Source organism: Oculina patagonica, chromosome 6, assembly GCF_052425735.1.
Source record: "Oculina patagonica isolate OP01 chromosome 6, crgOcupat, whole genome shotgun sequence".
Lineage (NCBI taxonomy): Eukaryota > Metazoa > Cnidaria > Anthozoa > Scleractinia > Oculinidae > Oculina > Oculina patagonica.
This window is the reverse complement of record NC_135763.1, coordinates 18086806-18110817: the sequence shown is the minus strand read 5'-3', so window position 1 is coordinate 18110817 and position 24012 is coordinate 18086806. Positions and strand designations below refer to the sequence as shown.

At 39.0% G+C, this 24012-nt stretch overlaps 2 protein-coding genes and 1 pseudogene across 4 annotated transcripts in view; 2 read left to right on the top strand and 1 right to left on the bottom strand.

The window, feature by feature from the left end:
- LOC144657488 (WD repeat-containing protein WRAP73-like) overlaps nucleotides 1-5179 on the top strand; it is a 14882-nt gene extending 9703 nt beyond the window's left edge. The window contains exons 9-14 of the mRNA XM_078517832.1: nucleotides 741-818; nucleotides 2608-2692; nucleotides 3465-3590; nucleotides 4072-4155; nucleotides 4293-4400; nucleotides 4779-5179. Coding sequence (XP_078373958.1) covers nucleotides 741-818; nucleotides 2608-2692; nucleotides 3465-3590; nucleotides 4072-4155; nucleotides 4293-4400; nucleotides 4779-4885 — 588 coding nt within the window. The 3' untranslated portion in view covers nucleotides 4886-5179. The remainder of the gene's footprint in view (nucleotides 1-740; nucleotides 819-2607; nucleotides 2693-3464; nucleotides 3591-4071; nucleotides 4156-4292; nucleotides 4401-4778) is intronic.
- An 861-nt stretch (nucleotides 5180-6040) lies between these two features.
- Nucleotides 6041-16655, bottom strand: LOC144656163 (uncharacterized). Of its 2 annotated transcripts, XM_078516396.1 has the most exons (12): nucleotides 16459-16655; nucleotides 14966-15059; nucleotides 13000-14403; nucleotides 11993-12259; nucleotides 11459-11527; nucleotides 10746-11369; nucleotides 10430-10536; nucleotides 10137-10195; nucleotides 9684-9853; nucleotides 9332-9436; nucleotides 8296-8384; nucleotides 6041-6977 (listed from the first exon to the last, which is right to left on the bottom strand). In XM_078516396.1, exons 2-11 carry the CDS (start codon nucleotides 15024-15026, stop codon nucleotides 8332-8334), a joined length of 2919 nt encoding a protein of 972 aa, XP_078372522.1. In that variant the 5' UTR covers nucleotides 15027-15059; nucleotides 16459-16655; the 3' UTR covers nucleotides 6041-6977; nucleotides 8296-8331. The 2 variants fall into 2 exon arrangements, with proteins under 2 accessions (XP_078372522.1, XP_078372521.1); XM_078516395.1 differs by lacking the exon at nucleotides 8296-8384.
- A 3545-nt stretch (nucleotides 16656-20200) lies between these two features.
- LOC144657081 (uncharacterized) lies at nucleotides 20201-23086 on the top strand (annotated as a pseudogene). Its single transcript, XR_013571456.1, has 4 exons — nucleotides 20201-21031; nucleotides 21292-21385; nucleotides 21610-21735; nucleotides 22280-23086. The product of XR_013571456.1 is annotated as an uncharacterized LOC144657081 (transcript).
- The last annotated feature ends 926 nt before the right edge of the window (nucleotides 23087-24012 follow it).

The following is a 24012-nucleotide window of genomic DNA, read 5'->3' as shown; positions in this document are numbered from 1 at the left end:
GTCGATGTTATGTGATAATCTGGTGATTTAATTTTGGCGGGAAAATGGCCATAAGAACGATCAGAGGCATTTTTGAACTAAATTCGTGGAAAAAGAGTGTCTTGTGCCAATCAATAAATTCTTGTTTTTGATTGAGAAGGGTATGGACTGTTATAAAATGGCTTTTAATAAAAAATAAACCACCGCACTTTTGAAAAAAATAAATTTGAAAACCCACGAAATTCACTCTGTGGCAAGGCACAAGCTACCTACCTAGTTTAGAAAATATGGTAAAAATTACAGTTAAACTGAAAATTTGTTTTTAAACATGCAAAACATTAACAACTAGTTAATTTACCTTGAGAAAAAAAATTGTGCACGAAATGCAAAAGGAAGATCTGTTTCCAGTACCGAGAAGTTGGCCTTTTTTATGTAGAATTTTGGCACTTTCTGTGCCAAAAACTAGGGGGGTGGTCAATCTCAGGATTGAAAAGGCAGAAAATCATTTAAATGCCACCAATCTTAATCTTATCTGATAGGTTTCAAATGCTGAAAATATTAGGGGAATCGGCTGACCCCCATCTTTTGGCATTGCCTGGTTTTCTCTGACAATGACACTTAAATCTGTTTCAACATACAGATAAACAATTTATTCTAACAATGATGTAAAACAATTTAAATTGACTAAAAATTTATCAGAGTTAATTAAATTAATTTCTCATGTTATCTAACAAACTGTTGTATGTTTTGCTGGGTTTTAGTGTCGAGTGCTCAACCATGTTACTTGGAAATTAGTTGCAGAACACAACCACACACCCACTGTTGATTCTCCCTCTGTGGTAAGTAAGGGCTGGTTCCCACTAGTTACGTAATTGGAAGCGGAGTCGGAGTCGGAAGCGTAAGGAGCCTTACGTTCTAGTGGAAATCAAAAAACGGAGTCGCAATCGGAATCGGAAGCGCGACGGAATCGGAATCGGAAGGATCAGAATGTTTCCTTTTTCTTCCGATTCCGCTTCTGCTTCAGTCGTTTAAAATCTTGTGGAAACCAGAAATCGGAATCGGAAGTCGAATCGGAAGAATAAGCCAATCACAAAGCTCATTCCCAGTCCGCTAAGTCGAGTTTCAGAGCAATATGGCAGCCTCCGCAGACGAGAAACTGGAAGAAGCGGTGAGAAAATATCCAATACTGTATGACAAGTCCTTAAACTACTTCAAAAACAAAGTAGAAAAAGCGTTTAGCCTGGCAGGATGTGGCTGCCGAGATTGGTCTTCAATCTGGTGTGTATTATAACGGGAAAAATTAAAATGTGAAAATATTATTATATTTTCTTGTAGATTAATGCGCCTTCTTCTTTTTCTACGTCGAATTATAATAAACAGCAGCAAAAGAAGAATAACATAGTCTTCTACCATCTTGGTCTGAATAATTACAACATGTAAGTGAGGCAAAGGTGAGCGTTGCGTTACCGCTTCCGTCGCTTCTGTCGTATTGATTTCCACTTGATCGTAAGGTTCTTACGATTCCGACTCCGCCACCGATTCCGATTACGTCGCTTACGTCGCTAGTGGGAACCAGCCCTAAGTTGCTGCAGTTCAAACTGCAATAATCGCTTTTTCTTCTTGTTCTTGTCATTCTTCTCTTGAATTACTTGAAAAAAAATGAGTACCTTCACAACTGCAAGTAACATACTTATAATATTGCAGTGTCACTTTCTGTATTGTTAATCTGCAGTAACATTTCATATGTTCATTGTTATTTTTATGTTGGTATCACCGTCATTGTACTCACATCCTGTTCCAGCATTTTAAAAGTTACATGAACATTTCTCCATTTAAATTAGTACTTTTCCATTTAAACTTGTACTTTTATATGTTATCCTGTTTCACAGAATGTTCCGCTTTTAATCCAATCAGAGCTGTCTGTTTTTATAGAAGCCACTTAGTAATATGATATCTTTCATAAGCGGAACCTTCTGCGTTTTAACCAATGAGAAAAGTTATTTTTATCAACATCAATTTGCACTATTCTACACAGGTTAATATAATTATTAACAACGGTACAAATAACGAACAAGGTGATGTTTTCGACTCCAGCCTGTTGTACTTAAGTATCACCGTAATTGACTCAAAATTGCAATGATCACTTTCATTTGCAGAGCTTACAGTGCCGCATGAAGCTTGTTAATAAAATAAGATGTACATTTTCAAATGTGTTGAGCAATTCATTCAAACCCTTAAACTATAAAGATAGAATATCTCCCATGGACTTCCTTGTGCAGCCCTCTGACCTATCAACAGGCAGAGGCCTGATGGTTAGTGCGCTGGACTTTGGATGAAACGGTCCGGGTTCAAGCCCTGGTCTTACTCAGTGAACTAAGTTGTGTTCTTGGGTAAAACACCTTACTCTGGGTACCGGCGAATTTAGTGTGGAGGGTAACCCTGCCATGGACTAGTATCCCATCCAGGGGGAATAGAAATACTCCTGGTCGCTTCATGTCACGGAAACTGGGATAAGCTCTGCCATGATGGGCCACTAGGCTCGTATGCAGGCCTACGGTCCTTGCATTCGGTTTGTTAGAAGCACAGATTACATGTACATGTACATGTAAGGTGTTCATTTTTTTCTAGATTGTATACAAAGAGGTAGAACTAAAACCGCCTTTGCTCAGAGAAGATATGATGCCACCAGGAGGATTCACAGTGCAGAGTAAATGTAAGAGCCATCAGTTCTCGATATGTTTGCCACTGCTTGCATGGTTTTGCTTGAAGTTCGTATTATTGGCCAGATGTGATGACTTTGGCTTAGTCATTAGAACGCCACTTTGGCCATAGACAATTATGTCATCTATAGTGAGATAAATAAAACTGTGGATTACACAAAAGGTCACTTTCAATTCTTTAATATTATTTTCAAAGAACTGCTGTACATGTTAGAGCTTAACCCATTTAAGTTTTACCCCTTGAAAGTCCTTTCAGAATGTCAGCAAGTGATTTCTAAAGTCAAAGCAGGGCTCAATCACTCACCCACTTTCCACTGAAAAGTAAATTTACTACTTGGAGAGTAAAAAATAAAAATGAACCAAAATACATGTACTTACCCGATCTGGACAGTAAATGTTGCGCTATGCTGGAAAGCAAATTTTACACTTCAGTCAAAAAAGTGTTAAAAGTTAACAAGTCGATAAAATAACCTTTTGAAAATAATTTCCCATCTTAAGAAAGAGGAATTCGCACTATTCTAGCATTCTCTGCCATATTGGAGGATCAGGAGAGCTCCTGGGGACGTCCGGGTACAATAAATACACCTGGCATGGTGCAATGGAAAATGAAGTTTTGAGATAGAAAGTAAAATTTGAAATCCAAGTGGAAAGTAGTGTAGAAAGTTAGTGTCAAGTCTTGCAAAGTAACGGCATTCGCCAACTGGTATCTTTCCGCCAATCCTTGGTGTTAAAGTTATTTCCTTTTTTTTTTTTCAATTATTTTAGATGAGGTACAACCGGCCCCAGTCCAGGTCCCATATGTTAAACCAGACCCAGAGAAAGCAAACCCAAAAACAGGGGTTGGACAAGTTGCCTTCAGCAGAGACAACAGATATCTGGCGACTAAAAGTGGTACGTACGTGTAGCAGATGCCGGGTGGGGCCCTAAACAAAAACAGTGACATTTCTCTTCTTTAGTAAATGAGTTGTGTTCTCAATTTCTAGAGAACGCCAATATGGCTGCTCTGTACATGTATATCTCAAGAAGGTACAGAAATGCTAATGCATTTTCACTACCATTTTCTCCATTTGACGCCCAGGCGTTTATTTGAAAAGTGACCTTGCGCGCCCCGCGTTTATTTGCACCTCGGTGCAAAGACATTACGGTAACTTGTTTGCATGGCAATATGAGGTGCGTGTAGCCTTCCACTTTGATGAGTAGAAGGCATCTTTCACTTTTCTCTACCACCTACCATTTAGTTTCGATGTTCGATGTTTTGTGAGTGAAGTAAAACCAAGAGCGATCCACTTCTAGAGCTATAAACTAAATTCTAGTGTTACTGTTTCCTTCTTAGAACAGTTTTAACTTCTCGTCTCTTCCTGTTCTTTTGCAGACAGTATGCCAAACGCCGTTTGGTTGTGGGATGTTTCTAAATTATGTCTCACAGCAGTGTTACTGCAGACCAGTCCTGTGAGAGGTTTGTACTGAATACTTTGGTTCTGTTATCCTATCGCTTTTAACCTTAATTTTTTAATACCTTTAAATCGGCGAAATGTACTTATATACAGTACGTGTTTAAGTGTTTGCTTTGATACCATTTGTTGTGCTTTGAAGCTTTCCAGTGGGACCCAAGACAGGCACGGCTTGCAATCTGTACTGCGAATAACAAGCTTTACATGTGGTCGCCCGCGGGCTGTGTGTCAGTGGTGGTACCCACAGAAGGTAAGCTGTAACCTCCTTAATTTATTGTTTCATTTTTATTTTGTTTTTATTTTCTAGTCAAACCAAAGTTAGTTAATACAAGAACCCACTCGATTTTCTCGCCTCCGATCTGTCGCTTTATCCTTCGTGGGCTGTTAGTGGGGTCGTGGCAAATGCAGGTCCACTATTGAAATGTAATGTTGAGCAAAGGAACGAAAAAAAGAGAGAGTTTTTTCCTCTTTTTTATCCCCCCCCCGCCTTTACATCGTCGCCAACCTTTTCACGCTTTTCCCGATCTTACTCGCGCTTTGCACTTTTGTTCGAGCACGAAAGCTTGTACTTTTGCTTTGCCTCGAATTTAATGATTTTGACACCATGCATTGTGTGGCTTCGTTTCAGCGACGTTCCAAATCACTTCCCTACGGTTCAACCCTGACGGCAACATTCTCCTGCTGCTCGGAAAAGACAACATGTGTCTTTGTTTTCTGACAGACCCAAGGACATAATGTCAGTTTTACGGAACATTTATAGCTCTTCACAAAGAGCTCGATATAGCACGCAATACATTTGTAGCTCTACAAGAAGAATTTGCCAATAGCGAATTGAGAACCATGGGAAACCGCCTATCATTGGACTTGGTTCCTGTCACATTTCACGTAAACCTTTGGTAAACCTTTTAAATGGCTTGATCGAAGCGACGGCCAGTGTAGATTCTTCCAATTCACACGTTATTACAATAGAAGTAGCAAGTTGAAACGTTTTTGCTATATTATCCCTCATAAGGGTAAACATAAGCAGCCCTTATCCCAGGTTTTTACGGAATAGCGTATATTACTACATTGTAGTACTGTAAATATGCGTGAAGCAACCGTTATTTGTTTTTTGTGGTAACATAATATTTTGCCATACACTAAACGAGCGGGGCTTGTTTGTATCTGGTTAGACCTGTAAACTCGGAAAAAACTGAAAGGTGTTTTTAGCCACATTCTCTTAAAAGGCGACATGACGAATTTCTGTAGAAACGATACGGGTTTATCGAATAGTAAAATGACCAAGTTTCTCCTATTGTGTGGTGTACTTCCTTATATCCAGTCATTTTTGAAGACGTTTTTGGCTGTTTTTGGGACGATGTAGATGTGAAAATTGATAGACAGTGGTCGGAAATGATATCCGCTTTTTTACAAACAGAACTTCGAGGTTTTTGTAAGTATAGATAGTCCAAAGCACGGTAAGCAGTTTGCGGCGACTGACCGCTAGCGCTGACCAAGGAACCTGAAAAATCTTAGTAATCAGAGTAAGGGATTGACTAAACAAATATAAATTTCGTACTGTACAGATCAGTTTATAGCGTGGCCGACTAGTTTTGTAAACAAATCTATGTCAATTTCCTTTAACCACGGGTTTATGGACTAGTGTGTAAGCATAATGACATAAGCTTTAGCATATTAAGAAGAACAAACACACTTGTTTTCTTGTGTTGTCCTCACTAGGATTATGTCGCGGTAATTCCTAGTGAGAACAGCATAAGAAAAACAAGTGTGTATGTTCTTCTTATGCTTGTACTTATGTTTATGCTTATGTTGGTGCTGTCCTCACTTAGGGTTATGCTTATGGGCTAGTAAAAACAGTAAAACAGCCTACATCAAAGGTGACTACATAAATTCCGTTGCAAAAAAATAATACATTTTATTTTGAGTGACGTTTTATCACTCTAACATACACGTATTTCTTTACATTCGCGGAAGCAATAAGACTAACGACTCGTATCATTTCAAACGAAAACGTTACGAGTTCGTCACCTAAGAATGCGTGAGGTGTCAATCCGCTGACCAGGGAAATGTCTTCTGCGGATCCGCATAATTAAAGCACAGAATGTTCTTTGCTCCCGCAATTATTGACACCGGTTTATTAGTTACATTAAAATAGAAAATGTACTACACTAAATTATTCCAATTGCTACAATGCTAGCCTTCCATGTTAGTGTTTTTGTTTAAACTAAAGGTGTTGCGTTTCTTTAGTTTTTTTTTTTCAAATCTGTCCTTATATTTGCGTCGAAAATAATGTCGATTCAAGCAGCTTGTGAAACAAAAAGTAGAGTTTCTTATTGGATTGGTAGATGTGTGTTAGTTTATCACTGCATTTGTTCAAAACGATTCGCCAAAATGTCACAAGTGCGTGGAAATCAACCAATGCCAGAAAAAAAAAAGTATATAAAAGTGACTTGTGAAAGCACAGGCTAAAGCATTTTATTGAATTAGTAGTTAGTTAATCACTTTATTTTTTCAGAACGAGCATTAGCCAAAATTCAAAAATCATACGAGTGACGTACGTACGTTGATCTTTAAATCGTAACTAACCTTAAACAAAAGCTTCTCTTAAATACTAAAGCCTTTAGTTTAGAAGTAGAACTTTTTCTGCTTTACATACTCGTTCTTATAGTTCGTAAATGAATGCGAAGGGGATTTTAAGTTTAGGTAGTAAAATAAGCGTCGCCGTTCTTTAGTATTTCATTTCTTTACTCCTTTAACGCTTGTGTGGCTCTTTTCTTCTTTCCAAAGACGTCTTTCATCAGAAAAAGCTGTAAGGTGTATGGTTTCTCTGAAACAAAAACTGGCAATTAATACATGAACACCAAAAGAGCGCAGTTTTCATTTTAAAAAGTGACGATAGTAATTTGCATTTACTTTGGTTTTTCGCATAGTGATTGGTTAAAAAAAAAAAAAAAAACTTCTGCTCCTTTTTTACCAATCAGAAGTAAAACTAAAACCAGAGGGTGTCAGAGGGCGGTGAAACGGGCATACAAACTCTCTGTTACAGCCTTGATGCGGAGAGGGACTGGTAGAAGTCCGCCTTTCCGCTCTTGACTCGCTGTTTGGCTAAGGAAAATGGCGGCTGACAGCTGAAGGCAAGTTCATATTTATTGCTTTGTATCATGAAATCTCTGTAACACATAAACAAATTCAATGTGTGGTACTGTTCTAAGGGATACACGCACCCTGATTAACGGGTCTGTGTTTTTTTCTCTGGTAATAGAAATGTAGTGTCGAAAACAGACCGTCGAGCAATCCAGTGCGAATGTCGTATCTTTGCATGCCAGTCAAAATAAAATGGTAATAAACGCCTGAAATACCTATTGAAAGACACCTTTATTCGTTAAAATTGTGTATGCAAATTTGTAGAATGATCTTTTCTGATCCTTTACGTTTTTTTGGTTCTATGAAGTGACAGCTTTACAGCGGTGATCGAAAGATTTTGTATGGATGTTGGCATTAAGCACTCATAGGTAGGTAGAAGCGGCATTACTTTTGCTTGTTGACCGTTCAAAGAGGATAAAATGTTTCCCCTCAATGATTTCACCCTCAATATTAACTGTAATATTGACATCGACTGTAAATATTGCAGTCGATGTCCGCTATCCGCAACAACTCGTTTTAAAAAGACAAGTCCCCTCTCCTCCACATGTTCAAACCTTCACCCACCTTTTCCTCAGATGCTTTTGTTAATGATTTATCGTGAAAATCATCTGTTACGTCTATGGGCATGTAATTTATATCGAGATCGGCGTCCGCCATATTGGTCAGGGAAAGGGAAAACCCTCAAAAATCTTTAACTGGTACCCAGGCTTCTGCATCAAGGCTTTTCCCCTCGAACCCGCTCGTTTCGACGCCCTCCCTCCTAACGCCCTGTCGTGCACCCTTGTTTTCCCGCGCTTCGCGCCGGCTACACGTATTTTCTTCGAGTTTTGATTGGTTCATTGGATTATCTGTATCTTTGTGACTGGCCGAAGTAATAATTTTAATTTTGGTTGTGCGACACTCAATTGAAAACCGCTCTAACAATGAACGTCACGTAAATTGAAAAATGGTTGTTTGCATTTGCTTGTTTGTTTAGCCACGTCTTTGAGGTAACATCTTACCTGAACTAGAAACATCGACAGAAAGAAATATCGTTCTCACGTCGAAATCTGACTAAAGATGCCTTTAAGATATGGATCAACACCACCGTCTGAAAAAGAAGGATGCTAAATTAGTCTGAATTCACGTGTGCCGAAAAAAAATCAGCACGATCCGTTTCAGACGGCGGGGTATGACCAGGAAGCAGTTACGAATTTTTGCATGTAGTTGTAATTCTTCCTTCGAAATCATTCGGACAGTTTCTCCGAAACCGTAGATCTTGTTATCGCGTAGAAAAGTGTTTCCGCTAAAATCAAACACAGCAAAGAAGAATGAATTTATCAATTCTTATACTAGTCTTTTGTAAGTTTTCCGCATATTTGTGTGTAAAGTCCATGGGAAAATTTAGACACAAACATACGGTATGTGAAAACTGAAGCAGTATGTAATATTAATTCATAAACAACTTTTGAAGAGCTCATATTTTTATACAGAAATTGATAACAGAAACTAAACCACTGTCCATCATTCATATTTGCAAAGTGTTTGAGTTTACTGGTATTAAAAGGCTTAAAGCCCAGCGTGAATCTATGCAGGTTGAAGAGAGACAGGCAAACCTGATGTTATGATCACAAGCCATCTAGGGGGGTCAGGGGACATGCTCCCCTGGGAAATTTTTGAATTTGGGCCTTCTGAAACCGATAGAAATTCGTTAAAAAATGCTCACATGGAAAAATTTATCAATTTTTTTGTACTGATGAATACAGCTTTTCTTGGAACTATAAAAGTGTAAAGTTAGTGAATAAATAAGATGACCCACCCCGTACTTGTAGATCAAAATTACATAACCCACCCCTTCTCTAGGGCTCAAAAACTGATGACCCACCCCCTTTCTACTCCGAACCCCCCCCCCCCCCTATACTTATTGACTAGTCCCTAAGTGAATCAAAAATATGCAGTTCTGTGGTTTCTGTCTTTTTTATTCAATTATCGTTTTAATAAGCTATTAAATTTAATTATGAATAATTAAATGTTTTTGAAATATTATCTCAGACTTACTTGGAACATTCACTGCACTTCTTTTCTCATCCTCGTCTTCATGTTTAACTTTGCTCATCTCGTTCACCGACTTCGCTTTCTCTGCAGTTGGTGAATGGCCGTACTCTGCAAATCAAACGGAAAATAATTATTCCAATCTGACAAGTTAAAATGTCAAATGTAAATGTCTAAAACCCGTGAAACTGAAAAGGCTTCTCCGAAAATTTGTTACGTCAGCGTGTCTCCACCACGATGACGTCATGTTGCTGGGAAAAGTCCGTTTTGACTGAGACCGTAGAGTCAGAAATTTTCCAATAGAAGTAAATTGTTACCTTCACCAGACGGACTCATATGAAATATATCGTCAACTTACCAGCTAACTGTAGTGAATCTTTGTATACAGGCATATCGTCCAGTCTTCCCAAGTTATGCACCATGTTCTTCAGCTTTTCTTCGATGCCTTTGACGCCATTCTTGAACGTTAAAATGAACGGCGCGATCACCTTGCGAATGGTGTTGGGATTGTGCTTCACCAGTCCCTCCCTAAAGAATAGAATAAAGAACTGTTGAAATGCTTTGTATAAAGGTGATGGTCCTCCGTGCTGGCTGAAAGATTCCAAGCCCACCACGGAGAAGTTAACTTTGTTTCCTATGTGAGTGGTTCTGCCCCAGTTAAAATGGGCTATGTCATTTCTTAATCTCTTTTTTTTTTACAAAATTACCATATCAAAATAGTTTAATAAGGCACAAATAGTAATAAAAAATATAGCATTTCATTACCTACGCATACATTAACAAAATATCCATTTTCTTGACAGCTTCTTACCTAAAACCCACGACTTCAGCATTGACAAATTTCGGTTCATTCTTGAAGACGCGCTTGAACTATCGAACAAAATATGTTGCACAATTAGTTTACTTATGGCATAAATAAATTTAAGAGTCTTTTCGTAAAAAGTAAAGTGTTGAAGAACTTGGAAAAGAAAGGCTAGTATTTATTTTACACGAGACAGAAATCACAGAACACTTATTATGTACCTTCACCACGATGTAAAGAAAAAAAATAAGAGGAATGTTTTGTTTGTTTTGTCACAGTTAATCTTCAAAAGCCACACTCACCGCTTGCTCGATGTTTCCCGTTAAAATTTTGGACTCTGCGCTATTTCCATCCTCAAACTGATCAAGCCAACTTTGTTTTAGCTTGATTGTTCCTGTGTACGCTATAGCTGAATTGAAACAAGAATAAAATTGAATGAAAAATGCCATATTTTATTTATCTGACGGTAAGGAAGGGTTTGGGCGGCGGGAGGGTGGCTTTTAAGCTGGCCACCAAATTACTGGTGCTGTTTGATTACGTGAACACCCACGTTCCCTCAGGGGCAAGTTTCCACAAACGTTTTCAAAGCATTTATCAATCAAGATTCTAGAAACTTACTTCCCGCCTTCACCTTCCCAGGAGCCACAGCGATGATTGTTTTTGGAGTCGGCTTGGACAGAATGTCCTGTTGCTGATGCAAGTACATAAGCTGACTCCCATGGGTACCCTGGGGTGCCTGATCGTGCTGAGGGCGAGCGACTTCCGGTGGCTGCTCATTGGTCACGACAAGCGAATCTGAGGTCGACGTGGTCGCCGCTGGGAGAGAGTCGTGGGACGGAGGGTGGGATGAAATCGTGGGCGCAGATTTGATCTCGGGAGTATGCGCAGGTACAGGTGCAGGGTTATTCGCGGGCTCAGACTCAGGAGCATGCGGAGTAGAGGCGTCTGCTTTTTCCGGCGTTGGCTCCTCTCCTGAGGGTTGCGCAGCAGAATCGTTCTCCTTGGTGGTTTCCGGAGGAGTTAATGGCACTGGAGATTCCTGAAGAGATGTTTCACGGTGTATCTCTTGAATGTATGCTCCAGATGACTCCGGTGTCGTAGTTTCTGGGACAGGCGTGGGTAGCTCCGGAGCCTGGGGTGCCTGGGCTGACACGTGCGAGGTTTCTGTTATTGTTGTTGATTGGATTTCCTTTGAGTCGTCGTCACCTGAGGCGATTTCACTGCGAGGTATGTCGAATATTTCTAAGATGAAAAACAAATGGAATAAACAAATGAAAAGAATCAACTACCGTAATACCTCGTTGGAGACGAAAGTGGTGAAATATATGTACCTTCTGTCATTGGTTGAACGCTTTCAATGTGGAAGAAGTTTCCACGTTTTGAAGGTTGCATTGCTCCGGCTGTGTAAGAAAAAGAAAATAGTATACGAGCATTAGTTTTGATAACAAGCGCAAAGAACACCACCCAGAGAAAAATGTAATCCTAAGCTGTTTCTATAATGGGTGACATTAGGAAAGTAACCTTGTTAATACTCTTTGTTTGCCATTTCGCGGTTTACATTTCATCCGCTGGGCTCTTCACAGGTAAATTCATTTAGACCCATATATCACGGCTGACAAAAAGTTATTCTCATCTCCCCCTTGTTTCAGACTATGATATTCATAAGGGGTAGGATTAGCGTTCCTTACTGAGTATGTTGGACTCATATTTCAAGTTTAATGAACTTATGTATCAAAATGCACGAAAAACGAAAAGCATCGATTAGTTGCTGGCTTAAAATGGATCCCTTTGTAATATAACCAGATCGTACTGTCAAGCTTAGCAGCTGAAAATGTGGCCTAAACGTGACACTGGCTCCCTCTTACCAGTCGTAAATACTGCACTTCTCCAAAATCCACCACATTTCTGAGAACGATCTCCAACACACAGTGCATTGCACTCCTCGTCAGATACCTTGGTGTATTTGCCGTATGAATCACCACACCGACACAAATACCCATACTGCACTCCGGCGTACGCATGACCGGCTCCCTGGCATGCACTGCGGCACGAGTCGGGAGTGAGGTGCGACACCGAGAGAATTGTGGGAAGATCTCGGTCAGGAGACTTGTCTTCGTAACAACCGACATATCCTATAAATGGAAAATACAACAATTTTGTAATTTTTATTTTTATTTTTAAGGGCACCACTTTTACTTGCTATTTTATTTTATTGGGGGTGGGCGATGAATAAATATTTTACTAGTCAAGAGTGTAGTGTCACACTTTCTTTGTACGAGGTAAAGAAAAAAGTCTGCATCCGTTTTCGTTTCGTCAAGCGAGTACTCCTAGCTACTCCTCCCTGGATAGGATGCTAGTCCATCCCAGGGTTACCTCCAGCATGTAATTCGCTGGTACCCATTTTTACAATCGGGTGGAGAAAGGCATTATGAGAGTTAAGTATCTCGCCCAATAAGACAACGTAATGAGCTAGGTCAAAGCTCGAATGCGGATCGCTCCATCCAGAGTACAGCGAGCTAACTATTAGACCACAACGCTCCTATGTTTGACGCGTACGAGTCGGGCTGTATTTTAACGAGTCCGCGTAGCTCAGTGCTGTATCAGCCCATAAGCTTGTAATACTGGTTTCCTAGTACATGTAGTATTTGCTATTGTTTTTGGGAATAGGGGCATTGTTCCTGTTGTTTGTTCTATTGTTCTCCCGACGGGTAGCGAGCCATTCATGTGATATTCGCAGCTCGTCAAAATACACGAATTTCAAACAAGCTACATCCACAAGAAAGCACTTTTCCAATTATCCCTACATTTTTCTTTCCACTCACAAAAATTCTAAAAATTGTGAAGAAATTCCTGGAAGGTTAATTCAACCTACCGTCTTCTCTGATGTCTCTTTCGTGAATCATTAGCGTAGCGTCGTCGTCGTCATCATCTTCGCCTCCAAAACTCGAATCCATTTCACTCTCGTCTTTGCTCTGTGAGTAAACCGCTGGTCGCTCTATGATTGGCTCGCGGGCGTCACTGACCTCTCTCGTATACACAACTCTCGGTTCTGAGAAGTCTCCAGAATGATCGTAGTGCGATTCTCGTTTTACAGGTTTTCCTTGTTTTCCAGGGCTTTTTTCGATCTCGCTAGGAAGGGATGCCACCGAAGCTTCCGGGGCGTCGGCAAACGCGTCTTGGTCACGGTAAAACCGCGCCACAAGACTGTTGCTAATTAAGGCATCATTTTCACCTAGGTCGATGTTGTCAGAAACCAGCCAGGTGTTTTCTTGAGATGATCTCTTCGTGCGATAAAACGCGTCCGGGAGCAGGGCATCCGCTAACGATCGTGTAGTTTTAACTTCCGGTTCTGTGATTTTGTCGTCTTCCGGTTGATCTGGAATTTTATCTTCGTTTTCTTGCTCATCATCCGCAGATCCTGAAGAGGAAGACAAATGTTCCCCCTGCTCAGAATTATCATCTTTATCCTCGTTTTCAGTGGCAGCAATTAAATCATCCGCCAGTGCATCACTCTTCACCTCGCGTCGGAACATTTTCCCGGCTTCTTGTTCGTGCGTCTCCTCGCTACCAACATTTGGCTTGTTTTGTGCTAAACCGCTGCTGACATCCTCCGTATGTTTGCCTAATTCCATTTGCGCCTTTTCGCTTAACATGGTCAGCGCTTTTTCGGGGTTTTCTCCGCTGCCAGAGTTCGCCTCCTCCTTGAAAAACTGCGGCAGTTTATCATCGACTTCATTTTCTGGTGCTAGCCATATACCAGATCCAGATGACTCAATTTCTTCGTCGGAATTGTCATTTTCCTCAGGCGTAAGAGAACTGATCGCTTGTAAAGTAGCTATGAGGCTGTCAAGCGAATTTGAGTTCATGCTTCGCTTATCGGTTCGTTTTGTGTCTAACTGTGGTCCGCTCCACAACCCGGAACCGGAAGAACCCGGTTCTGGTCGTTCACCGGAACCGGAAATGTCATCGCCTTTGATCAAAGAGCTTTCGTCGTGGCTTCTTTTGTGAATCCGAAGTCGAAATCTCTCGGGTCGCTTGGCTGTAATGTCATTATCCTCGCGGGATGAACGAGACGATCTCGCTTCCATTTTCGTTTTGTAACCGTCCTGTGTTTCATGTTCAGTTGTTTCTGTGGCAAAGAATCGTCTTTTGTGTCTGATCTCAGTTTCTTTGTCATCTTGCGATCTTCGCACTTTGCGGACAAGTTCTTCGCCGTTATCAAACTCTCCCTCTCCTTTTCTTTTAACACGAAGAAGCTCTCTGTCTATTGGAAGACCTACATAACAAAATAACGCAGAAGAGTTCTCAAGTGAATTAATGCAAGGGTCCCGTTAAATTTCGGAGGGGTGGTCTACTTTAGAATATATTTAAGATATTGCTTATATACTTGCATAACGTAAAGAATTTATTTTCTGGTCACTTAATATATCACACCCAATTGTTGATTCATTAATCCATTTGAGTTATAAGAATAGTTGGACCTTTTGGTTCCAAGAGTGTCTAAATTCAGTTTTAAAAAATCTTAATTTTTTTTTTTTTGAGACATGTTTACTGACATTGAAAAACAAACAGCATAATATTAGAGTAATGAGAGTACCACTCGATAGCTCCAAACATGAAGGTTACAGCCAGCTTGGTCGCCATAAATAACAGAACAACACGGAATTACCGATCAGATTTGTTCCATTTGAATAGCCGCACTAGCTCTTTCTTCCACAAAATCACCTTTTACAGGAAGGATTTTTAAAAGTATTACCATATTTTAACTAAAAGCCACAACTTTGTGAATACGGTGCAAGGGGACGATCCTTGGAGGATCTTTACATAGCAAAACTTACCTATAAGTCCCTGAATGAAATAGGCCGCAATTAGCCAAGCCAAGGCTGTGTTAACCTTCATGATACAAAATCCTCTATCTATGCCACTGGTTCCCTAAAGCATAGAAAGAAAAAAAAAAACATCATTTTTCTTAATTGTAAGTTTAACTTCATCTAGTAATTATCATGATCGCGTACTAACGACTTCTTAATTCGAATTTTAATACTTGTAGTTTATAGAAACATTTCTATGACAACTTTTTGGTTCACTTGTCACGAAAAACGAATTGAAAATCATTTTTAGTGATATAATTATATACCTCTTATTGTATTTTAAGCATTGAATGCTGATTTTTTGACTTCGCTAAAATATTTTTCTAAAGGCCGATAGTATCCACGAAAAAAAGGGAACGTACAACGCAAATTATAAGTGACGCGTATTTTGTTTTTGTAATAAAGCGGCAATCAACAAACCAAATATGTTTTAAAACCTTTTATTCTGGTTATGAATTTTCGAAGATGTAGAGGACTGCAATAAAAGTTCTTTAGATATCAGTCTGATAATCATTGGTATATTGGTATATTTAATCATATTTGCTCATTGAGATGTTTGAGAGCCCAGACCTTTTCTCATAATAATCAAATGAAGATAAGTAAAGCAAGCAACAAAATTGGATAATTGTCATTAAACAAGGAAGGATGTTATGTTTCAGGTTTTATATATGGAGTTGTGCACAACAATTTTCTAAACTGCTTCAGAAGTGTTCCCCAATTTCATAATTAGTGTATATTCTTTACCGTACTGATATTACTATTACTATTTTTATCAGTTATGATAACCGAACGAAACTGCAAACTTTTAAACTAAACGTCCTAACAATCACCCAGGGCTGATTCTTAACATCAACCGCGTATGAAATATTCATATTTTATCGTTTGATCATTTGTTTTGAAGTTCAGATGCCAAATTTATTGTAAAAGAATTGGTTAAAAGTTTTCGTATCCGTTTTCACTTGTTATCAGAATTAGAAAATCCGTAGGAAAAAGGAAAACAAAACCACATGCAACAACAGACAATACTACCCGTAAAATTCAAATTCACTTTAAATAAGCCAGAGAAAAGAAAACCTGTTGCTGATTTTAAAAATTTTGAAACTACTGTCACATTCATCGGGATTTTCACTTTTTTATATATAGTAAGTTAGTTTTCAACGTGCAATCTACAGACAAATTCGGTCTTTTTTTCCTTTAATTTGTCTTTTTGTAGACAATGTTTAACAAAACTGTTTCCCTCTTTCAGAGCACACAAGCGCTTTTGCATTTACCATTAGACCACCAAAATACGTCGTCAATAAAAGCTATCCGTTTAGTTTTGTTTTACAAGTTTAGAAAAAAGACCAGAATTGTCGGCAAAGACGGAAGAAATAAAACTCGACAAATATTCTGCTTCTAAACCCCTAGCTTGTGACTAACCCTTGCTAAATATGTATTTAGAGTTTAAACCCGCTACCTACCTTTGATTACTAACGTTTTTACATTTCAGACAAAAAATACTAATCCTCTTGAAGAATCGTCGCTTATGTTCGCAACTCTTTGTTAGACCGACAGAAAGCCAGTGGATTCTCTCAGAGTATTGCCTCTTTCTCGACTCAGTTGTTGTTATAATTCTTTAAAATCACAAGACGCGCGCTTGTAGTGAGACTTTCAAATTTCGACCCACGACCAATGAATAAGTCATGAGTTGAAGGTGACTTTTTGGTACCTGTTTTTAAAATCAAGGATGCGTTCACTCGTGGTTTTCATCTAGTCGAATTTTGTGCTGGGAAGTCAGCTTTCTGTCTTTTCAACATACCGTTTTCGGGCGGCCGTGTTTGCAGAGAACCCACTAAAGAAAAGTCAGGGCTGTTTATGAGTATTTCTTTGATCTCTTACGCGTTCTCGCTTCTTGATGAGTTGATGATCTGAGACCAAAGACGGACCACCGGCAACGTAAATTTAAGCGTTTTGAAAGGCTATGTAAAACAACGCAAACTTTAATATCGTTTCTCCCTCAAAGCTAAGGGTGGAATGTATCACGGTTCAGAGTCTTAAAACTTTTGCTTTCCTAGGTAAGCCATAAAATGTTTTGAGGGGAAAATACTCCATTCTTTTTTTCTTTATTTACCATCGTTATTCTCTCTGCAAACTTTTCTTTGCATAGTTACTGACTACTTGGCCGTTTTCATGGGTACGTCTTACTACTAGTTCCCATGTAAACTGATTTGATACTTATTGTAGTGCTCATTTTTAATAGGCTGTGTGTTGAAGGTATAAATTAAACCTGTCAGTTCGCCAATCCAAATTCGGGCGGCATGTATCATCAGTATGTTTTCAGCCGCACCTGTACTGCACGTAAGCTCCAGAGGCTTCCGGATTTAACCTAAATTATATTTAAAAAACAAATTGGAAACTTCCTGTAGATCGCTCCTTTGTTTATGAGCTTTTATGCAATGACAAACGAAATACCCAAACTGCTAAAATGGACTCCTTACTTTTCTAAACTTAGTATGTTTCGCTCATCGTCACTTCGTTCTTTAGGTGTGATTTATTATCGCCCGGAGATAAATTCCGTCGTTTAGGCAAAACGTATAAAATTTCGTATACTATTAACAATCTGTTATTCCCTTAAATAATTGCTCTTGTTCAAACTAAAAACTTCAGAAATCTTTAAAACACACCGTAAAATAATTCATCTCAAAATGGTCGAAACCTATGTCGTATCTCAGATCGAAACACCTCAAAAGATAAAATACCTTATTGAGCGGTAAATAATATACCTAATATATAACTTATAGTGGGGTACCTCGTTGAAGCATGCTGTTGTTATATACCGTGTACAGTATTTGGGTATACAGACGAAAGCCAAAAAAGACCCATTTAAATGATATTAAAAGCAGCCAAAAACAAAGGCAATTCACTTGCTCGTGTTCCTATAATGTGCTCGTTGATTCCGGATCCTGTTTACTTTGGGTTGTGTCCTCCGATATGTCGGTCGACAGTCGCTCGATATATCGATCGATAATCAATTGATATTATGGGTAGATAGATAGACAGTTGGTCGACTGTCAACCGATAGTCACTCGATGTTTAACAGAGAGGAGGCCCAAATCCCTTCTCTCTTCCAAAGACTGCTCAATGTCCGTCCTAAGAGGAGGCCTAACTCCCTCTGGAAGGGGTCACAGTAAAACACACGCTTTAAATGTCCAAACATTCACGATTTGGCAAATGGGCCATCGGAGGATTTAATTGGTTTTGTTTTGTATTAATATGGGACGATGTAAAGATAAAATTTGGATATCGAAGTGATTCCGCATTTACAGCCCACCTTCTTGGCGAATCTTTAAAATCCGGAATCTTTGAAGTAAGGGATCGTTTAATGTTAGATTCCCCGTTTGAAAGATTTGCCGTTTTAAAAATGCCCCACTTAAAAGTTTCTCCATTTTGAAGATTTCCACTTTTCAAAATTGCTCATTTTAATGATTCCCAGCCGCTTTTAAAGATTCCCCATTTTTTAAGATTCTCTCTTTTCAAGGACTCTTAATGTTTTTAAATGATTCCTGCTGTAAAAGATTCCCCTTTCCTGTCCCCAGTTCCCTGACTCGAAGTTCTCGTATTAAACGAACACCTCGGAAATTTGATGGTCGTAGTACTGGAGTTGATCGCTGACAGGAGTTTCCCAACTTGCCAACAGTTCTTTTACAAAAATAAAATGTATCAGTGTATTCAAATTTAATTAGGAGTAGTGCATATGTTAATGTAGTGCTGACTGATTGCAATTAGACTCTCGGGGATTTTCGAATAAAAAGCCCAGTTCGTAAATTCCATGGTCACTTTCGCTTACAGGAACATTATTATATTACAAAGTTTTAGCGTGGAGATATAGGGTTTGGTGACTGAGGCTGGTCGCTGAGGGGAGCTGATCGCTTACGACAGTGGTCCAATGAAGAACTTCAACTGCAGCCTTTTCAAGGCAGGTGCAACTATGTCGTGAGCTGCAGTGAGCAAACATGAAGGAATGATTGACATAAAAATTTAACTATCCAGCTTGAGCTTCTATTCGCCTAAACGAATTGCAATTTTTTACTTTCGATGCTTTGTGTCGTTCGTCCAAAAAAAAAATATTTTTTTTAGTCCTTGCAAAACATTCTACACAGCTTAAAGTTGACAAGACCTGCAAGAAAATTTCTTGAGTGTGAAACCCTATACACAACTCGTTTCGTAGGGAAAGCTTCTAATTTGAATCATATTTCCTCGTATAGCGGAATTGGGGGTAGTTGTTAGCTTTTAAAAAATTTAGTCCCACAAATATAAATTAATCAAACTAGATCAAGACAGAATCTCAGGTCTTATTTTGTTTTTAAGGGCAAAAAATAAGCTATGCGAACGGTAATGTCAGTGTTAAAATTAAGTAAACCAATACACGAAAATTGGCTAAATGCTCGCCAAAACGTAATTACAAATTTAAATTTTTCTTGATTCAAAATCATTTTAAAAAATCGTCTTTTTTCTAAAGGCATATCGAAAGAGCAGCGAAGTTGTTCCATAAAATACAAGACTTTGTGTCTATTTTTTCTTTTGTCTCATGCTTCTGACAATCGAATTTCTATCTTTCTATTTCTATCTTTCTAATAGTTTTAATTAAAGAACTGGATGACAACAAATAACCCTATATAATCTAATGAGATAAAAAGGTATCGTAAGTAAATGTAAAATTAACCATAAAGAGATCTTACGTGCAATGTTTTTAATGAGAAAAATAGAAAAGCGAACGTTTTCCCTCTGAATGTAAACTACAGGATTCCGTTTGCGCCATGCAAAAGGCAGAAACAAGCAGAACAAGTAATAAAAAATTCACGTTAATATAATAAGCTAACGGATTGTCTAACCCGTTATACAGTAATTATATGCGGGATGACATAATTTGCATTTAAGCATCGCTCAGATCTTACAAGTTTTATTAAACCAAGAAGAACAAAGAGTCCAAAGTCGGTAGTATAAATTGTCATACTAAAATGTTCTTGTAATATTTACCTCTGAGAAGGAGTATCTCCTTTTTGACTATTCACATTATTTTTATCACCTGTCTTATTGACTACCGTAGAATTCCGCTTATAAGCCCCCCCCCCCGCTTATGACCCCCCCCCCGCTTATGAGCCCTCCCGGTTATAGGCCCATCTACCTGGAAACAAAAAAATACATCCGAAGCCCCCCCGGATATAAGCCCCCCTCTGCCGGATGACAGTATTGAACAAGGCTAAATTTTGCTTTATTATGCGTTTTTAACTTAAAAACGGGTTTCGATCAACACGCCCGTGGCTCTGTTCGAAACGTTTTTTTCATTCCGCTTATAAGCCCTCCCGGATATAAGCCCCTCCGCTTATAAGCCCACCCAAAACCCCTTACGAAGTTGTGTAAGCCCAGGGCTTATAACCGGAATTCTACGGTATTTATTTAATACGGCCAGAGAGCTTTTATGTCAATCACTTTAGGCAATTAAGGCAGCGCGTTGGCTATACGACTTGACAGAGTTCCAATTTATTAGTGAAAAAACAAACCACTAGCTCCACAAGAACATACAGCAGATCTCACTGATGGCTGCCTTCTGGCTGAGCCTGTTGGCCACAACCACTTTCAACATTCTCCTGGTAGTATTATTTGTGGTGGCAAACACAGACTTCTGTGGACGCGTTTTTGAAACTCAAGTCGGTACGTAAACACATAGTTCTAAACCTAGAACAGGCATATTGGTCTCTTTAAGATCTTTTCAGTGGACTGTTAAATAGCACGGATAAGACTTTCAACTTTCACTTTCTCTTCTTTTTAGACCATACCTTAGTTGGCCACGTCATTGGCAAGGCTGTTGATGTCGACGAGTTTGAATGTCAGCTAAAATGCCTCGGAAAAAACGGTTGCAAGTCGTTTAATTTTCATTATAATGACGACAACAGTGCGATACGAGGCACTTGTGAGCTAAACAACAAAACACGACAGATGAAGCCAGGACATTTCAAACGGAGGAAAGGTTCTACATACTATGGCTCTGTTTAGGTCAGTTAGTTCTCAGTTATCACTGAAACTTTAAAAAAAGTTAACATCCTTTCGTTCATGCGACCTGCTTCTCGCTTATTATGTCGATCAAACAAGAGAAGGGTGTAAGATCTCGAGCAGTATTTCTATTAATATCAAATTACCAAACGTGTAGAGCGAGTAGGGAATCGAAAGGGAAACCAGCGGATATTGTCTTGATTGTTCAGTTAACTAATTTACAGTATAGCAGATAGCCTTTTGACTTGTCTTAACCCATCCAGGTCTCCTGCATCGATGTTTCCCGTAATCGAAATGGACAAACAAGAAAGAGTGGTCAGTGTCATCCGGGATACAACGGAAAACAGTGCCAAACAGGTGAGCTATGATAATTTAATAAAATGCGTTGGATAACGTAGGTAGTTAGTTATCGGAAATAGGACTGGCGGGCTGCAATATTACAGAGTTGTCCTTGCGAAGGAGCCGAAATCACAAGATAAAGTCGGCTTAAAAGGACGGTGTTAGGAGTCGGATTGTAGTTTTCTATTTCTTATCACGTTTTAAATCAACAATTCTTGATAGCATTATACTTGGTTTTCTAGCTATCAGAAGTTCCTGTAAGCACATCCGGGACTCAGGAGACTCCAAAGGGGACGGCGAGTACTGGATCGACCCAGAGAACAGTGGAAACCCTTGGAAAGTCTTCTGTGACATGACAACTGACGGAGGTACGTTGCGGTAGTTTTCTAAAATAAAGTTGTAATAATAATAATACGTGAATACAGTCTTCTTCCTAATAAAACCCTTCTACATGTTGATTATCTTAATTTCTTTACCCAATTACGTGTTAAAAGTTCAGCTAAATCGTTCCCGACTGGCTTTCTTGGCTTTCACTGTTCGCGCGGTTACCTAATGGAGGGTCTCAATGCGGTTAGTCGTTAGCCGTAAAACGGCCGAAAATTTAGCCGTTAGGCGTAAAAATTGGAAAGTTAACCGTTAGCCGTAAAATATGTTAACCGTAAAAAATCGGTCAGTAAAACAGACTAGGTCACTCCATCGTCCCAGAATGGTCCTAAGATCAAAAATATGTTTTTCAATAATGGAAGTTAATTTTTAACTTTTAAAAACAATGGAAATTAATTTGTAACTTCTGTTAACCGTAATGGAAAAAAACAACTAACCGTTAGCCGTAAAACAGCCAAAATTTTAACCGTTAACCGTAAAAGCCACCACCCCATTGAGACCCTCCTAATGCAGTTCATCTGATTTTAGGAGGCTGGCTGCTTGTCTCCAATGTTGAAATTAACGGCTCATCCTCCATACCACAGTTGTCAATTGAGACTTCTTGCCGTGGAATTAGCAACTATCAGAACAACAAGACGGTTCTAACAAAAAGCGCCATGAGAGAGCTTAAAACTCACTTGCATTTCACTCGACTGCGATTCCACTGCAGTAAACAGAAGGGACGTACGTTCCACGTGGTCACGGCCGCTAATAGCACTGGTGAAGCTGTAGTCCAGTACATCAGCGGCATGACGGATGTTCAGCCAGACGCCTGTGGCTCGTTTGTTAGAATGAAGAATGACAACTCAAAGTTAGCAGGAGTTTGCAGTCAGTGGGGCCCGGGAGGGACTGGGAAATGGGGTCGTCATGCTGCTGGTGAAAGCAGATTATACAATCACCCTGTATATGTACCGAATTCATATCACTGGTTGATGACTCGTCCCGACTCAGACCTTTGGCCTAGATGGGAATGTGATGACTTCCGTGTTGGCGTGTCTTCTGGTGATTTCTGGAAAGTTTTTGTTCGTTAAGACCCTGGTACATCGATTACCTGTTACAGATCGAACTAACTTATTTGTTGTATGCCTATACACAGATAAATAACAAAACGTTTGCGATCAGAAACTATTTACATTTTAGATCATAGTTGGATTTATCAGGAAAAAAGAACATTACACGTACACAGAATGCAGTTATCGAATATGATAATCTTAAAGAGTTAACTTTAAAAAATCCGTCATGTCTAGCCTTTACCACAGCCATCATAAAACAATAAAAGCTGTATTGTGCCCCCCTCTGCAGTAAAGTAGCCAATTTGTTTACAATCCTCTCGCTTTGTTAATCAGGGCCCACACCATTCCAAATATTTAAACTCGAACGTAATTTTCTTTCACTACCCAGAGGTACTTGACTTGTTTGCAGTTAACGATTATTTTCATACATTTTATGCGCATCGACTCTGTATCTTCTAGGATAACTAGTTCTTTCAAAAGGCCCCCGAGGAAAATACTGTAGCTTTTAACTGTGGGACATCTACTCTCTCTTTTGTTTCATTAAAACTTTGTGAAACTATTCCAACAGATCTAAAAAAACTGGCTTACAGTCCCTTTTACAAGCAATATAAACTGTACCTTTTAAACACTTTCAACCCTACTCTTCTGCATAACATGTTTATATTCTGCCTATAGCTTACCCACGATTTGTCATCCTTCAACACGTTTATTGTTTGTATATACTTTTGATTTTCACTTTGTAATTTTTTCTATTGTTTGTTGTGATAGATATGTCTTGTCTGTTTTTGTAAATGTCAGTGACCAATACGATAACCTACATGTGTGCTTTTTTGGTCACTGAACACATTTTATTTTGGCTGTTTATTGTTATATTTTCTTTCTTTTAATTAATGTACTTTCTGTAAACAGTGTAATAGTGTATGATTTCTGTAAATTGTAAAAAACAATAAAAAAATTTGAAAAAAATCTGAAATTTTATGATATCTCTATTATCAATTTCAATCCTTGATAACTAGTAGAAACTCAAAGGTAAATTATTCCAAACAAGTGAGACTCTAAGCTATCGCATTCCTTTCATATCCAGAACCCCTGTTCATTACCATTCCTCTAGCCCAATCTTGTATGTGTTTTGCCCATATAGATCTCACAAAGAGGTGGCCATTTGCTCTCATTATCCGTTAAGAACAGAGATATGATTGATTTGGAAAA